At 38.9% G+C, this 14,300-nt stretch overlaps 1 protein-coding gene across 6 annotated transcripts in view; it reads right to left on the bottom strand.

Moving 5' to 3' along the window:
• Positions 1–13,491, bottom strand: part of LOC110955028 (DNA (cytosine-5)-methyltransferase 3A-like) — a 76,683-nt gene extending 63,192 nt beyond the window's left edge. For 2 of the 6 annotated variants that reach the window (XM_022199836.2, XM_022199839.2), the window contains exons 1-2: positions 13,296–13,491; positions 5,321–5,538 (exon numbers count right to left, since the gene is read on the bottom strand). In XM_022199836.2, the coding sequence (XP_022055528.1) occupies positions 5,321–5,389 (69 nt within the window). In that variant the 5' untranslated portion in view covers positions 5,390–5,538; positions 13,296–13,491. Of the gene's footprint in view, positions 1–5,320; positions 5,539–12,992; positions 13,190–13,295 lie in introns of those variants that run through there. The other 4 variants (XM_022199838.2, XM_022199840.2, XM_051960906.1 and 1 more) reach the window with 3 other exon arrangements.
• Positions 13,492–14,300: the final 809 nt, after the last annotated feature.

Genomic DNA, 14,300 nt, shown 5'->3' with positions numbered 1-14,300 from the left:
TGTGTCATTGCGAGATAGTTGCACAGCGTCACAGCAAGTGAACGCTACGTCAGCTGTCTGCCAACGATCACATGATTGTAATCCTCCTACAAAACTACTGCTGCAGACTTATCCATCGGAAATCATACAGTGACTGAGCAGCCTTGGCAGAGTACTGCTTGGTGTTGTTCTACATCAACTACAACCTTCTTTTTCACAATTACATGTTATATTGTGATTAGCTGTTTGGGAGACACATGTTTGCGCTCTCCTCTTGTCTTTCATTGTGTGTTTGCTGGACTGGAGAAACTCTCAAGCAAGTTTTGTTACATAGTTTTGTCTGAGTAATTTTAATTATAATGTTCTCTGTATCTTGATGGTCTCTGCTACTACAATCAATATGACCTTACGCCAGCTCAGTTTTATTTTTCCATCAATGTCTTCCTCTTTTCCGCTGTCTCTTCGACTGGACCCTGTGTTACGGTGACAGTGGAGTGGTTGCTAAGGTGCAGAAACTGCTTAGCAACTGTCTCCGACGGTGCTGCCGTGCTGACTAAACATTCTGATGTCACTTCCCTGACGATCAGCATAGCAACCAGCTAGAACAGGGAATGGCTTTGCGCCTGTCTGCCTGGTGTGCAGTCCATATGCTGGTGTCACGACGTAAACTCACACACACACATATTTTAATAATACAAGTGCACTCAACTGTGCGTTAAAGTGTGTGAATGCAAACCAAAGTACAATCAAGTCAAATATAAACCAACTTATCTAGAAAATCTCTCAACCAAATCCCTTCAAGAATGTGTCAACACACACAAATACACACAGTAGCCAATCTGTCCATATATCTTTGGTCTATTTCTGTCTCCCGGCAGGTTATTTTAGGCCGCTGCAGTTGCTAAGCAACCAGACTGCAAACCAGGCAGGCAGAGGAGGATCCCATCGCAGCAGACAGCTTGTCCTCTTTCTTTCTTCCCCATCCTCACTACCTACTCTCTGTCTCTCTCCCCTTTTCTCTCCTGTGCTCATTTCCTATATCTCTGTCCTTATCTGCCATCTTTCTGTGTTTCACTTTGAATCTATGAATCTCCCAATCATTGGTTGATAAAGTGTGAATAGGATATGTACCAGGCTATATTTTATTCACATTTAGCATGCATACTGATTTAGATTTTAATACATGAGATGACCTTTTTACGCGATCATATCATTTTACTTAGAAATTCACACTACAATCTTAATTACTGTCATACTATGGTTAGTGGCTGTGCTGGACCACTATTAATCATTATATCTACACCTTTTTGAGTTTTGGATATGGAATAAACAACAGAATACCAAGCATTTCTTTTACAGAACCCCTAGCACATCTTTTGAGCATCTTTGTAGTAGTGTGTAGCATGTAACATACATACTTAGACTCAGAAGCGGAAACTTTAAGGCCTCATACAATTCATTTAAAGTGGTCACTGTATGGTCTACCAGCTCCAACATCTAACATCAAATTAAAGACATTTGTTTTGTAACTTTCCATAACAAGCAATCTAATCTCAGTCATGCCGCTTTTTACACAATGACAAATCACATAGTGTGCAGGAACATCAGGAAGGATAAGAACCCTGTGTGTCTTCACACAAATGTATTTTGAATGTGAAACACTACATATTACTTTAAAGGGGGACCATTTGGAACTGTTTGGTATTACTGCTTTTACAATTTGTTTTACTGAGTTTACTTATTCTAGGAGAGAGATCAATTAGGTTTCAATGCACATTCAGAACGAGTAATATTTTTTCTTGGTTATATTGGGTGGATTTGGTCAGACACAACATAAGCATAGTGCAGCCTCAAGGCTTTGGGAATGGCAGAAAATGATACCATGCACATTTTATATACTCCTGCTATGCCAAAGACATGTCTTTTGACAATTTTGTCTTTGAAGTTTGTAAAATATAAATTTAGTGAATGGTGATAAGCAAGGTAGTTCAGAAGAAATATGGCCTAAACTGTCAGAGCTCTTACTTTGCTGTAGTTTGTAGCAGTGTTAAAATTAGGGGGAAAGAGTGCTCTAAAAAATGCTACAAGTCTGTGCACTCATTTAAAGTTTGTGAAGTGTTGAAATCCTAAATTGTATATTACTTACTACAGTAGTAAAGCAGAAAATTGTGCATGATACAAGTACATAAGCATTTAGGTTACAAGCCTGAGCTTTGGATCTCCTTTACAGCTGACTTTTGTCAGAACTGTTTTTTGGGGAAGGGGTTTTTTGTTAGTTTTTCTTACCATCATTAAATCTCTTTTGAGGACTTTTCAGGTTTACAAAAGGTGGCATACAACTAAGGGTTTTGAAAATATTTCTCATTCCCCAAGCTCAAAGGCTTATTTACCCTTATATGAGCCCACAACGTTTGTCTATCTTCAGTTTTGGAATAGTAGCTCCTGTGATGTGCAACAGATTATAACTGCCATCAGTCAAACTCCCACACTTCTATTCTGTGTCTATCTGTTTGCCATGTCTTCCTCTCTGTTTTCAAACTCTGTGGCTTCCTCTGATTTCTCCGTGGGTTTTTCTTGCCTCTTTGTGAGAGAGTTAAATCTCAGGAAGTTAGAAAGAACAGCTCTAGAAGGGAAACTTTGTTTTGGCTCGTTGCCAGCATGTGAATGCGGACGTAAGCGGGTCTTTATATAACAGCACTATAGAATGAACTTCAAACTTCTTACAGATTTACAAGGGCCGCCCTGGGCTCAGGGGGCACAAATGAAAGGAGCCATTTTTCACCTGTCTGACTGTACATTCATGTGTGTGTGTGTGTGTGTGTGTGTGTGTGTGTGTGTGTGTGTGTGTGTGTGTGTGTGTGTGTGTGTGTGTGTGTGTGTGTGTGTGTGTGTGTGTGTGTGTACGTGTGTGCGTGCATGCATGTGTGTGTTCATTTGTGTAAAAAAAGAAAAGAGTTTGAGACTTGAAACCCTGCATTTGTTTCACCTGCATGGTGTTGACTGAGTGTGTGAAATGCAGAGAGGTTGCAGTGAATGTAAATAAATAAATTTATTGTGAACAGATTGAGTTATTGTGGATTTCATGCACAAAACAGCTTGTAGCTATATTTAGAGCATGCACAAGGATTAGTTATTGTAAAATTAAAGTATTACCATATTTTTAATAATTCCACAATACAATAACTCGTTTCTATATGCATTTACTGTATGAAATTTAGATCCTGCCTAAATTTGATTTAATTTTTAAAGCTCTGTGAGGGACGAGTAATCAAAATAAGTACTTTTATTTTTAATAGCTGCTGTAAATATTGATACTTTTCATTGAATTTGAAGAGTGCCACTGGAATGATAACAAGCAAACCGTGTGTAGTCATACGAAAGTAACAATTACTTAATAATCTGATACATTTTAAAACTGGGGTGTAAATAACTGATACATTTGCATTAAAATATTCAAATTTTTCAAAAATAAGATGTTCCAATTAACAATCCTATTTCCTTACTCTGAATTATTAAAAAGATTAATTAATTATTGAATTTCCAAATGGAATCATAAAAAATCTATTCCAGTTTTAACCCTCCTGTCGTCCTTCGTGTCAAATTGACCCGTTTTAAAGTTTTAAAAAAGTGCAAAAATATATATATATATGTATATATATATATTTTCACAGTGAAAACTTCCACATTTTCAAAAAATTTTTAGGGAATTTTAAATTTTTTTTTGGTGGAAATAAACAATTTTTAACCCTTTAAGCTGCAGTCAATTCCAGCCGTTTTCAGTACAAAAAATCGCTAATATTCTATTTTTAAACAAAAAAATTACGAAAAATACGGGGAATATTGGACACACATCGCGAGGTGCATTTCCTTGAAAACGACCGATTCGTGGATTTTATACCGACTTCAGGACATGTTTTGGACAAAATAGTTTACTGGCTTGTGTTGTCTGGATGTAAAAGGTTGGATTATGGCCGTTTTTTATGGAATCTTTTTTTCTGTGTGTAATAATGAACCCGGAAACGTGAGTCGCGCTGTGTGCGTTGAAGCCGTGTATAGAGAACGGATGGATGAATATTCGTTTTTGTCGGACAAATGTGTTTTTCTCACCCACTGTGGTAATCGCATCTGAAAGTGGTTTATACCGGCGGATTCATGAGAATCTAAGCTTTCCATCGGCGTATAGTGTTTGTATAATCGCGTTTGCAGCCGTCGGACATTCTTGAAATTCCTATGCAAATTAGTAAGTGTACCGCCGGCGGTACACCTACTACGCACTGAAGCGCAAAGGGTTAAAAAAAAAAAAAGAACATTCAGAGAAAAATCAACCAAAATCCAATGAATTTCGTTGTCAAATTTGGGGATTTTTTATTTTAAAAAATAAAACTTTTGAGGGAAACTTTTCAGGAATTTTCTTCCTGAAGATTTTGCAAATTTTTATACATTTGGGGAAATGTTTTTCTGAATTTCTGGACTTTTTTCAGACAAGGCAACAACATTTTTTGGTAAGGACAACATGAGGGTTAAAATCCTCTTTTTTGTTTCGGGGAGATGGTCTTTGTTGTCCTTAGAGGGACGTGTTTTCAGAGCCTAAAATTTTTAGAGACATACAGATACACTCAATCCATTCAGATGATATATGGTAATGAATACACTATGCACTATATTTTAAGCACTCCATTACCATTTGATTTAATACTATTTTGTTTAGTACACATTTAAAAACATATATTTTATAGATATGCCTTCTGCTATGTTTCTTCCAACTTTCTTTTATGTTTTTACTTTTTGTTGAAAAACAATGTGTCACCTTCTGCTTTTATATGTACTGATTTCATACACTACCAGTCAAAATTTGAACACACCTTCTCAAACAATGCTTTTTATTTATTTGTATTATTTTCTACATTGTAAATTAACACTGAAGGTTAACATTTTTTGGTTTACAACAAAATTCCATATATATATTCTTTTACAGTTTTGATGTCTTCAGTATTAATCTACAACAAATAAAACAGTTAAATAAAAACAATTAAATGAGAAGGTGTGTTCAAACTTTTGACGGGTGGTGTATATGAAGACTTCACTATTTTGACACTCTCCCTACTCCATACACATATTTTAAATCATCTAATATATTCTATTCTATTGCTAGACTTTTATGTTTAATTGGATTTTTTCCCATTGTGGTAGTGCTAGGTTCTTAAAATTAGATTGCTGGTGATACGTGTTACTGTAATGATAATATCAGCAAACAGGGTTATGTTTAGGCGCTTGTGGTGTGACCTACTGACATAGTGACACTAATTCTTTTTAGTGGATTATATTAACAATAGTATCTCACCACATCATTGGAGGTGTCGTTCTCTGGCGTCTGGGGCGGTTCGGTGGCAGCAGGACTGTTGGACGGCATGGCAGGGAGCGGTTGGTTGAAACCAAGTGTAGAAAGTGAAAAACGGAGCAAATCAAAACATGGGAAAGGCCCTCAGAAGCACCAGGTGCAGCTTCATTCAATCTGTCGGCAGTCAGATGATCACTTGCTCACTCAGTCCTCCCCCTCTCCTGGGAAAAGCAAAAACAAAGCAAATGAGCAGACAGTACAGTAAGAGTGAGATTTGTCGGGTCTGAGTAAGAAATCATTCTCAGTATGTGACTGACATCTATTGATCTAACCCTTTTTTTGTAACTTCATCTTCAAGCCACCTTTTGCTCACACTTACACACAAACATGCACACCCTTGAGGTCAAGGCTGTGCAACAGGTGTGTATGTCTCTATGAACTGTACTTGATGGATGGGACTCCTGTACATGCAGAGCAGAATATATTCAATTTCTAAGCTGTAGTAGGTTAACACACACACATTCATGCCCACACACACATGTGCAGGTGTCCTCAAAGGAATCTGTTAGAATCGGGGTAGCTTTCAACATGGCTGTCACAGAATGATTGATGTGACCGGAGAAAACTGTCCTATTTTATTAGACAAAATGGCTGCATTCAGACAGCTGGTAAATGTGGCCAAAATCTGAAATTTGTCCACAAACATGGCACTGATCTATGTTTGGTTCCTGATTTGGGTGACTTTAATTTTTAGTTCGAAATCTGTTAATGACACCATATTACAGATTTGGGCAAAGTGAATTTGTTATTATAAAAAGTTTGGGGCTGCAACTTACTGTTACTACTATTCTTTCAGATTTATTTTCTAACTTCTATGTTGTTGTTCCTTTGGATGGAAGATACCAGAAAAAGAAACATGAGAAGAGGAAGATAACATGCAGCAAAAATCTCTATGTCAACACTACCAGAATCTACAGCCACATGTAGTTGTTTTGATTTAAGAATGAAGAAAGTGTAGAATAACATTAATAAATCTGAGGTTAAATTTGCCTTATTTTGTCTGACTAACAGTCCAAACCCCACAGTTATTCAGTTTACAGTGATATAGCACATTTGAAAAGCTGGAACAAGCAAATGATTTTGACTTTTCATGCGATAAACAATTAGCCTGATTCTAGCGCACTGTGTCTCCATTCTGAGCTCATATGGTTGAGTGGAGGGCAGCTGTAATGGAGGTGTTCTGTGGAGAGTCAGCCATGTGTGACCTTGTAAGTACTTGAGCTCATATTGGCTCTTGTTTCATCATCCTCTCATCTTATCATCCATATTTAACATTTTTTTAAATGGGAGTTTATTAATGATAAAACTAGAGAGCGGGTTCAAACGAAAAGGAGAATAGGGATATTTCATTAACAGAGAACAAATTTGACAGTAAAATCACGGTTTCATGGATATTTGGTTTGAAATCAGTTCTCAAAGTTTGTTCCAGCTGTTTCGACAAATTGTAGACACTTTAGACCACTAAAAGGGCATCTATCAACAATTACTTGAAAACAGTTAAATACTTGAATAAGTGGCCCTTAATTGTCTATCAGGCACAGATTTGTTCACGGTTTAGGTCTTTCACACAAATGAAAAAGTCGTAAGTTGTTTTGCGACTCATACAAATCCTTTGCACACGGGATACAGACCGCCAATAAGGTGAGCAGATTTTAAGATAGCAAAGGAAGCACTATGGCTCAGTCAGATCTATATACACCACTTCTCTAGAGACATTAAAACACTGATTGCAATTGGTCGCTTTCCACTGCAGGAACTTGCAGACCATTTGAGGGCAGTCTGAGCCTTTGAGCCTGTTCCTACAGTAGGAACTGTCCATGTAGAAACTCTTTTAGGGTCGTTTTCGTCTGAGAAAAATTACTTAATGTAGTTCTGTCTGAGCAACCTGACAAACTGCTACAAGGGTTTCGACACCGATTGGTAAACTCAGAGGGGACAACAAGCACCGATTTGTGTGCCCTTTCATTGTCCTTATTGAGCATCAGTCTTCTACAATCTAAAATCCCTATCAGCAACAGCCATATAATTCTCCACTGTTTAGTTACTGCGCCAAGGAGGCAGAGCCTCAGCGGAGTTATGTGACGATCGGCGTACATTTGTCTGTTTGTCTGTCTGTTAGCAACATTAGTCAAAAACTTTCACTGGGAATAAATTTTCAGGGAAGGTCAGAAATGGCACAAGGACCAAGTGATTAGATTTTGGAAGTGATGCGGCTTGTAGACTAAATACACAGATTTGTTAAAGATTTCTGTATTATTGCCAGATAGCGGCATGACATCACTGTAACTATGACTACAAATGAACACTGCATCAACTGCCTGCTGATGATCACATTATTGCGATTCTCCTAAAAATCGACCGCTGCAAACTTATCGGGACTTACCCGTTTGAAATGATATATGGAATAATTGATTAAATTATATTTAGTTCACGCAATTCTGTATCTGTACATAACATACACATACATAACACACGCCTGTGCTCAGCACAAGATCCTTTTGTTTGTGGGTACATCTATATTAAATGGCCACATTCTGTGGTGCCGTGATTACAGCCACAAATGTTTTTAAGATTTCAGTCGTCAGAAATGATATGACTGAACAGCCTTAGCAAAGTACTGCGCTCTCTGAGTGCTTTTCTTGTTCCCTATGTGCTCACAGAACTGGAGTTAAGGGTAGTAACTATCAATTGTTGTTGTTTAGGGGCATTGGAAGTTAAAACTGAAGCTGTCGGACTCTACACTGCAATTGAAAAACAAAGGGTGAAAGTACTGATGACGTTCCTGTAAGCCAGGGGTGTCAAACTCATTCTAGTTCAGGGACCACATTCAGCCCCATTTGATCTGAAGTGGGCCGGACCAGTAAAATCAGAGAATAATGACTGATAAATAACCACAATTCCAAATGTTTGCTTTGTTTTAGTACAAAAAAGTACATTCTGAAAATATTCACAATTAAGGAATTATTTTTTCACAAAACATTATGAACAACTTAAAATTTCTGAAAAAAAATAATTCAATTTCAGCAACATTATGCGCCATTTTATCATTTACACATTACAATTTCCAGACCACAGAGTGTCTACAAAGGAACACAACATTTAGTCACAGGTATGTGGAACTGAACAATATAGTATTTTACTTCATGATCAAAACAACAAAAGTCAGACAAAAAAATTCAAAAAACAACAAAACAAACACAAAATATCATGAAATTGAGACTCAAAATGACAATATAATATGACAAAAGACACAAAACAACACAAAAAGAGACAAAATTAGACAAAAAAGTTTCAAAGCAACAAAAAATGGACAACACAAGTGAGACAAAAACGACACACAATACAGCAAATAAAGCAAAACACAAAATGACAAAAATAAGACAAAAAACAAAAACGAGACAAAAAGGAAACACAAAACAACAAAAACATGAGACAAACAACAAACATCAGACAAAAAAGAGACAATAAACAACAAATATAAGAAAAAATATTCCAAAAACGTGACACAAAAATGGCAAAAGAGCAATGATTTATGATCAAAAGGACAAAAAAGGACAAAATATTACAAAAAGAAAACACGAAATGACAAAAACAAGAAACAAAACGACAAAACATGAGACACACAGCAAAAGTCAGACAAAAAAGATAAAAAAACAGCAAAAACAAGACAAAATATTACAAAAGTGAGACACAAAACAACAAAAGAACAATGAACAATATAGAAATTAGTCTAGAAATTATTTTAGATTTGTAGTTTTACAAATTTACAATCTACAGTTAATGTCTTCCCAGTAATTTTTACACTTTACAAAGTCGCCCCGCGTCCGGGATTGGACCCTATAGAGGGCCGGTTTTGGCCCACGGGCCACATGTTTGACACCCTTGCTGTAAGCATTCACCACCTATCCAGACTTCCTGCAGTGGAAAGGCAACTAATCATACTTGTTTCTGCTAGTTTACATTGTGACTCATGAACTATACTGAAATACAGTACTGCGCTCGCTTACAGTATATTGCATGTTCTGAAAATGCACTTTACAATTTCATTACTGTCTCTCATTCACCGATTCACACACCAGTGGTAGTGAAGCTGGTTCATTGTGTTGCCAAAGGACACATCAGCAAGTGAACAGGAGGACTTGGAGATGGGATCACCATCCATGCAACTAGTGGACAACTGGCTCTACAACCTGAGCCACAGTCACCCTCACCTTCCCTTAACCTGAAAATTACTTTAGCCACAATCTAAACCAGACATTAAAACTACTGAACCCCAAAAGGATTTCCAGTTAGGTCACAGAATCTGACAGTCACATAATCTGGAGTAACACCTGCTTGCTCATCTGTCACAGCGCTATCTCATATCTTGATTTGACAACTACTCAGACTGATTTGAGCACATGCAGTTCTGACATAAACAGCTTTCTAGGTGCTACACTTTAACTACAGTAATTTTAAAAAAAGCAAACAAATACATTTATGTTCAAACGCTGACTCATTTTTCAAAGTTTGGAGCGTATTGACTGCAACACCTGATAATGCACCATCAAGCAGAAGTACTGCAGCAATGGAGGGCTGGATAGAGCTGCTTGGAGGCCTTGGGGCAAATAGTAGCGGTGGGACGCTATTGAGACCGGTTTCTCCCAGTTTCTTTGCATTGTGTAAGTATCCTGTTACCTCTACATTACCGTTCAAATGTTTGGGGTTACTTAGAAATGTCCTTGCTTTTGAAAGAAAAGCTTTTTTTTTGATGAAGATAACATCAAATTAATCAGAAATACAATATAGACATTGTTGATGTGGTAAATGACTATTCTTGCTGGAAACGGCTGACTTTTAATAGAATAGAATAGAATAGAATAGAATAGAATAGAATAGAATAGAATAACTTTATTCTCATCATGCATGGGAGCATGACGAAAAATATAAATAGCTTCCGCTGGACGGTGCACTGATAACAACCAAAGTATTAAAACTTGATATTGACAAGATTTCACATGCAACCTGCAGTAAGGTGTTGAATTTTTGATTTCTGTTTATATTACAGCTACATATGTCAAAAAATAATCAGCAACACAGTCACTTTTGGCCTAATATATCTCATGCACAAATTGCACTAGTGATCTTTCATTGTCTGAGTCCTGTTTTAAGATTTTAGTGGCCTCTTGAGTTGTGATTTTGAGCAACATAAATAAGATCAGTACTGACTTGGGTGTGACGTTCATGTTGCTTTATTTTCGTGAGTCTAAAAGGTAGTGTGCGTGCGTGCGTGCGTGTGTGTGTGCGTGTGTGTGTGTGTGTGATCAGGTGGTGGCTATTGTTGTGGGGACCTAATGTCCCCACAACAATAGGAAAACCAAAAGAAATGTCATTTGTGGGGACCTCATTTGGGTCCCCATGAGGGGAAACAGTGTTTTCTTGGCCATGTTGTTGTTACTGAAAAAAGTAAAAGTGCAAAAACGTTTATTTAGGGTTAGGCATTGTTTTGGTCTGGGTTAAGGTTAGGGTTAGGGTAAGGGTTAGGGGTTAGATATGAATGGGAGTCAATGGTAGGTCCCCACAAGGATAGGAATACACAGTGTGTGTGTGTGTGTGTGTGTGTGTGTGTGTGTGTGTGTGTGTGTGTGTGTGTGTGTGTGTGTGTGTGCCTATGAGAAAAGTGGATCTCAGCAGATCCAGCAGATCTGGATTTGAGCACAGTGTGACTGCAGCCAGTGTGTCTGGCTTTGCTCACATGTATTGTACAGTATGTCACTCCTCATGCTGGGGCCTTACATCACCTACTGTAAAGACAACAGGCAGCAGGCCAGGGTTACCAGCGGAAAGACCAGGGTGGAAACTTAGCAGAAATGGGTGTACAGTATCCACCCCACCACTCCCGGGGGCTCCCTGCACGAGCTCCAGGCTGCAGGCCAACTCACTCCTCCAAGTTCAGAGTATTTAGGTCACAGACATGCACGCGCGCACACACACACACACACACACACACACACACATACACACACACACACACACACACACACACACACACACCTCACGCCCCTATAGCAAGTCAATATACGCTGATTTAAATAGTTCCAGTCTTCATGCCAGCAGTGGTTTAAATTAGACCGTAGTCAAGGCCCAAGCAGAAGCCTGCAATGATGGGAGGAGGAATGGTTGCGCAGAGAAAAAGCTTCAGAGGTAAGTCAATGTAATGAGAGTTAGGCAGTGACAAGACAGCAAAGTAGGTGATTCGTTTTCACAATAAAAGCATGAAATATAAACTCCAAGTATGTCTTCATCTATTTCCACTTGACCAGCCATTTTGAACTACAACAAAAATTATCAATAACCTTCTATAAATAAAGGTAGACATTTAAAAAAAAAAAACATCGTCTGTTATTACTTGATTAGTACTTCCAGAAGTAAAAAACATTCATATTTTCAATAAAACATTAGACCAGATATCATTGTTTCTATCTGAGAACAAAAGAACAAATTTATAAAATTAGGTAACACTATGCTGTAGTTAGATTTTTGGCCTAAATATTTTGTCAAAATAAAACACGTCTGACAGTCAGAACATAGCAACACCTCAGTGTTGCACCTGTAACCAAGTAACACCCAGACTTAAATAAACTCAAAAACTAGTGATCACAACATCTATGAAACAGAAATTCAATACATTCTTTATTTGATCAACATAAGTCAAACAGACAACTATTGGTAATGGTTAATTGTGTGAGTCAATTAAAAGCCAGTAGTCTATAAATTTGCTGATGACAGCTTGTGAAATGCTTCTTGTCTTTTGTGACAGTATAATACCTTACGGTTTTGGATTCGAGGTAAGACATTTGAAGATGTCACTTTGGACTGTGGCTGTTTTACACATTTTTTTGATGCTTTATAGATGACAATGTTATTTGTTTAGTCAAGACAAAAAATAAACAATGAAGCAATGAAGTTAATAGTTGCAGCCCCACAACAAAGTCGGAATGAAATAAAAGAAATAAAATAGATAAAATAGCTATATATATAATTAACAGTCATTTCAAACTTAAATAACACTATTAATTCAAGTTAAGCTGACATTTAATGATCACTTTTAAGAATTTCCTTGAGAATTTTATACAGTGCTATCCTATCTTTTTCCACAATATATGTGATCACACGGCCTACATAAATATGTGTAAAGAAAACATTATGAGCAAACACATTACTTCACCGCCTCTAGAATGTAAGTCAATACTTTTGTTTTAAAGTCTGTCCCGGTTGTGTCGCAGTCATTTCTCCTGCCTTCACTGACTCCAGCTTTATAACAATTAATATTGGGAGCGACCTCACGCGGCCTTTACCGGACGGCCCCCTAGAACCGGGGTATAATCCCGTCGGGGGTGTGTGCGAGGCGGGAAGACGGTGAGAGACACGTGTCTGAGTGTGTAACGCCGATAAGCTTTACTGGGTCAGGTAAAAAACACACACGGGAGCGCGTTTCAGACCGAATGCACTCGTTAACCCCGACAGGCGCGCGCCCGCTCTCGCTCGCTCTCCGCGGAGGCGACGGTTCCGCGCGCTGATGTGTCTGTCTGCATCTGGTGGCTGAAGAGGACGGTGCGCTCCGGTTTAACGTTACCTGCTGGTGCCAGGGGGATCCTGGCGAGGGGCCGAGGGGGTGTACACTCACCGGACAACGTTTAACACATATTCGTTAAGTAATGGTTGTCCGGTAGCCGTGATTTTCATCCCACCGTACAAAAGAACTCCCCAAGTTCACTCGCCCTGTGTACGCACCGCTCCGTCTTCACGCGCACATCATCTGCTAACGGAACCAACGGAGCGCGCGAGCGATGACTTTAGGAGATGAGTGTGGCTAACTTAACGGCAGTAATGGGTGCCGGTGTGCGTTCACGAGCTAAAATGTAATGTTTATATTTACCGTGTCGTCCGTCCCTCAGGCACCCGGACCCTGACGGTCGTCGCTCTCTCTCCTCTCGTTCAACTCTCTCTCTCTCTCTCTCTCTCTCTCTCTCTCTCTCTCTCTCCCTCCTCGCGCTCTACCGGGTCTTCTCTCCGCTCCTGACTCGCGCTCCCCCTCCTGCTCCTCTCTGTCTCTATCTCTCCGGCCTGCTAGCTCTCTCACGAGCCGCAGAGGCTGCAGCACAGGAGAGAAAGTTTCCGCGGGGTCCTAAAGTCTACATCGTACGGCCTCGCGCACACGCATGTGCATACGCAGCACGCACGGTCAAACTAACGGGCACGTTCAAACACTCCGGGAACAGGTGTAGAAGTAGACAGAACAGCAGCGGTTCCAGTCTAGACAAGAAAATGAGGTTGGCCTTTTTTGACAGCAGGATGTTAAATCTGTCATTCACAACAAGCTGACTTCCTTTTGAATCTGGATCTCTTCATGAGTCTACAGAAATGTATTTTAGAAAATGTCACATTAAATACATTTACTTGGTGAACAGATGTAAAATACAAGAGTCAGCAGTGTAAATGTGACACTGATACAGCGAGCTGCACTGTGGACCTCAACAGGAGCCCTGGTTTTTTTTAGCCTTTTGGCATTGTTTTGGAAAGTCACCATCAGATTGACCCATTTTTTAATGAATTTTATTGAAGGTGCCTTAAGTTGACCATCTGATCAGAATGTGTGTCATATATCTTTGAGGTGGAAATTAAAAGCCGTCAGAACACAATGACTGCTGCTGATCCTTAAGTAGTATGAATTTTATTCAGGTTCCACACAGGAGCGTAAGAAGCGATATTACCCCAAGAGCACAGCGACAACTCATCCAGGAGTTCACGAAGGAACCCAGGTTGTCACTCTAAAACTTAGCATAATCATGCCTCCTAACTGCCCACTGCTATTAGATGATTCATTCAGAATCAGCAGCTACCTCATAGTCTACCACATTTATTTGTTTTCTAGAGCCGTTTC

The sequence above is a fragment of the Acanthochromis polyacanthus genome, chromosome 16, assembly GCF_021347895.1.
Source record: "Acanthochromis polyacanthus isolate Apoly-LR-REF ecotype Palm Island chromosome 16, KAUST_Apoly_ChrSc, whole genome shotgun sequence".
NCBI classification, from domain to species: domain Eukaryota; kingdom Metazoa; phylum Chordata; class Actinopteri; family Pomacentridae; genus Acanthochromis; species Acanthochromis polyacanthus.
Note: the sequence above shows the minus strand (reverse complement) of the source record. Positions and strands in the feature narration are given on the sequence as shown.